General features: G+C 40.7%; 1 protein-coding gene across 3 annotated transcripts in view; it reads left to right on the plus strand.

The window, feature by feature from the left end:
- Positions 1-2,888, plus strand: part of LOC102309965 (PDZ domain-containing protein 4) — a 52,496-nt gene that overhangs the window by 41,155 nt on the left and 8,453 nt on the right. For all 3 annotated transcript variants that reach the window (XM_005936620.3, XM_042226420.1, XM_042226421.1), the window contains exon 9: positions 682-783. In XM_005936620.3, the coding sequence (XP_005936682.1) occupies positions 682-783 (102 nt within the window). The remainder of the gene's footprint in view (positions 1-681; positions 784-2,888) is intronic.

A 2,888-nucleotide genomic window follows, 5' to 3' on the forward strand; every position in this document is an offset into this window, starting at 1 on the left:
AACATCTCCTCCCAGCCCCCCCGCCCCGATGGCTAGCAGAGAACGGGGGTGTGTGAAGACCCCATACCTCCCTCCTATTATTTCTAAACCTAAGAGAACAAGTAACAGCATGAGAACATGAGTGCTGTAGATGGACGGGTGAAATTTCGGACTTTTCCACCAAAAAATGTAAAGAGATACAAAATTCAAAATTCATTACATGTGACAAAGACTGAGTAGTAGTAGTCTCAACCACTTTACTGTCTGAGGTGACTTAAGTGGAAGTTTAATTAAGCCTTTTAACATCTGACTGTTCTCAGAGTTTGCCTGTCAAAGCCAAATATGAATAAAATTTATCTTCCTGACATTTCTACTCTCAACCCGCCGACTCACGACCCTGTGAAAACAGTGTCGGGCTAAAGGTAAAGCTGTGATGTGATAAGAATAGAACAGCAGCACCATCACCATGGTGATCCTGCTGTGGACAGATGATGCAAGCACCAGTTCCCATGACATCCATCCCCACAGGGAGGAAGGCCCTTTAAAACAGATGTGCTGTCTCCCTACAAGTGTGGGAAATCCACCTGTGTGGGTATTTTAAAATAAGAAAACATTTAACAAAAGACTAGTTTAAAAAAAAAAGACAGCTACCTTTTTTATTCCTTCTAATGATTCTAAAATAACTCCTCTCTTCTCTTCCAGATTAACGGCGTGGATATTCAGAACAGGGAGGAAGCCGTTGCCATTTTGACCCGAGAGGACAGCATCAACTTCTCCCTGCTGCTGGCCAGGCCCGACATAGAGGTAGCAACACCATTCAACCAGCCTCCTAAAAAACGTGCACATACTTCTACTGATGAATACTAGTCCTCTTTAACACTGATGAAGGTCCCTTTAACTGTGTTTAAAAACACTAAAGGGCACTAAATTGTCCCCAGAGGATGAATCCTACAAACTTTGATTCATCATCTATCCAGTCCCTCCTCGGTCTGTCCTGGTGTTGTGTCCATAATGCATCCTAGTCAGACTCTTCAACCACCTGAATTTGCTCAATAGTTAATAAAATAATCCTAATTCAACCAGTGTGTAAATAAATAAATAACAGTGCTTTCCTTTCTTTTCGGGAACAGAACAGGAGCTCTGTAACTTCAGGTTGAACAGTGTCGCTCCTGTTTCATCACTCAGCTCGCCTGCAGCCCAGTTTACTAACCTACTTTCTGTCACTTGTGCTGCTGTGGGTGGCCGACATGAGAGGAAACCTTCATAAAAATCATATTCTAGTTCACAGCATGCTTACAGTCCTGGTTTCCTCCAACAGGAACGATATGTGTTTGCTGCTTCTATCCACCAGTCTGTGAGCAATGCAGATGGAAACCCAACAGCTGGGTTGACAGTAAATTGATCTTTTTGTTCAAATATTAAGTCTGAAGCTCTGGTGACCTTTCCTGTCTTGCTACAATCATGATGAAATACACCATATAATGTTTCAGGGTCACATGAATTAGGCAAAACCTTTAGTTTCCTTTTGATCATCACTGAGCTGTGAATGTATCAGCCATTGGGACACACACACACACACACACACACACACACACACACACACACACACACACACACACACACACACACACACTGCCATGATAAATGTCTCTGGGATGACAGCAGGTCCCACAGTGTGTCCATATCTGCTGACAGAGGAAGAACGGCAGCCCACCATATTCACACATGTCAGCTCAAACACACCTGCACATACATACTTATGGATGATGTTCACAGAGTGTGTGTGTACTCACATCAACCAGACGAGTGAGCCGTCAGTCAGTTACCAACACACACATTTATGACATCTGCATGTCTTCGTTTATGTTTTGCATATATCATGCATGCAGCAGTTCATTCCACCATCATGTAACTCGTGTGTAAAATCATGTAAAAAGCATACGTAACAATAAAAACATTAGAATCCACAAACATCCTGTTTCGCACTTCCTACTGTGGAATAAACATCAACACGCTGTCAGCACAAACGATCACATGTCCAACAAACCTAAAAGCTCAAAGTGTTGGAAGTTCAGAGTGAGGTTTAAGAAAGCCACTGATAACAGCCGACTCCAGTTTATATGACAAAGAAAAGAGACGAAACACAAGATTCATCTTTCTGGAAAATTCTAAGCAATACTTTCTTTTATTGAATGGACAAACTATGGCTGCTTTAGTTCTGACACCCATCTGTCTAATCAGAATAAAACATCTGGATGCTGCCGTCTGCACTACAGTTACTGACCATCACATTCCTGAAGATGAGGAGCTATTTACCTCTTGCCTCTGTCACACGCCGCAGGCATCAGTGCAAATATGAAAGCTTTTTATAAGGACTGTATAAAACAAAGAATAGTAGATGAACACACCTCTTAAAATGAATAAAAATAAATCAATAAATCAATAAAAAGATAAAAATAAATGATAAAAACAAAGAAAATCCCTATAAAAACTCGTAAAATGCCACAGGAGGGGAAAAAAGTGGGTTTCAGAGCTGAAAAGGGAAGAAATGGATCAACAGAGGAAAATGAAGGTGAAATATTCCTTCTGTCAAGATGCTCACAAAAAGTCCAAGTTCTTGTAAATAAAGGCTCATAGTGGATTAGACCCTCTTCAGTCCAATCACATAAAATACATTTTTAGACTTTAGGAGCTCTGAAATATCTCTCATTATAAATATTTACCATCTTCAGGTGGCCTTCCTAACCAGCTGTCTTCTGTACTTTTCAGCAGAGACTATTTTCCACCATGTTTTTATCCATATGTGGGTTTTGAGTAAGTCGCTGGGCCACAACACATTTCAGTGTTCATTTAATAGTTTTTAGCTAACAATGAGAATTTATGTAGACAGTGAGAAAACAACCAAGCCT

The sequence above is a fragment of the Haplochromis burtoni genome, unplaced genomic scaffold (genome assembly GCF_018398535.1).
Source record: "Haplochromis burtoni strain Fernald_Lab_line unplaced genomic scaffold, NCSU_Asbu1 Contig_211, whole genome shotgun sequence".
NCBI lineage: Eukaryota > Metazoa > Chordata > Actinopteri > Cichliformes > Cichlidae > Haplochromis > Haplochromis burtoni.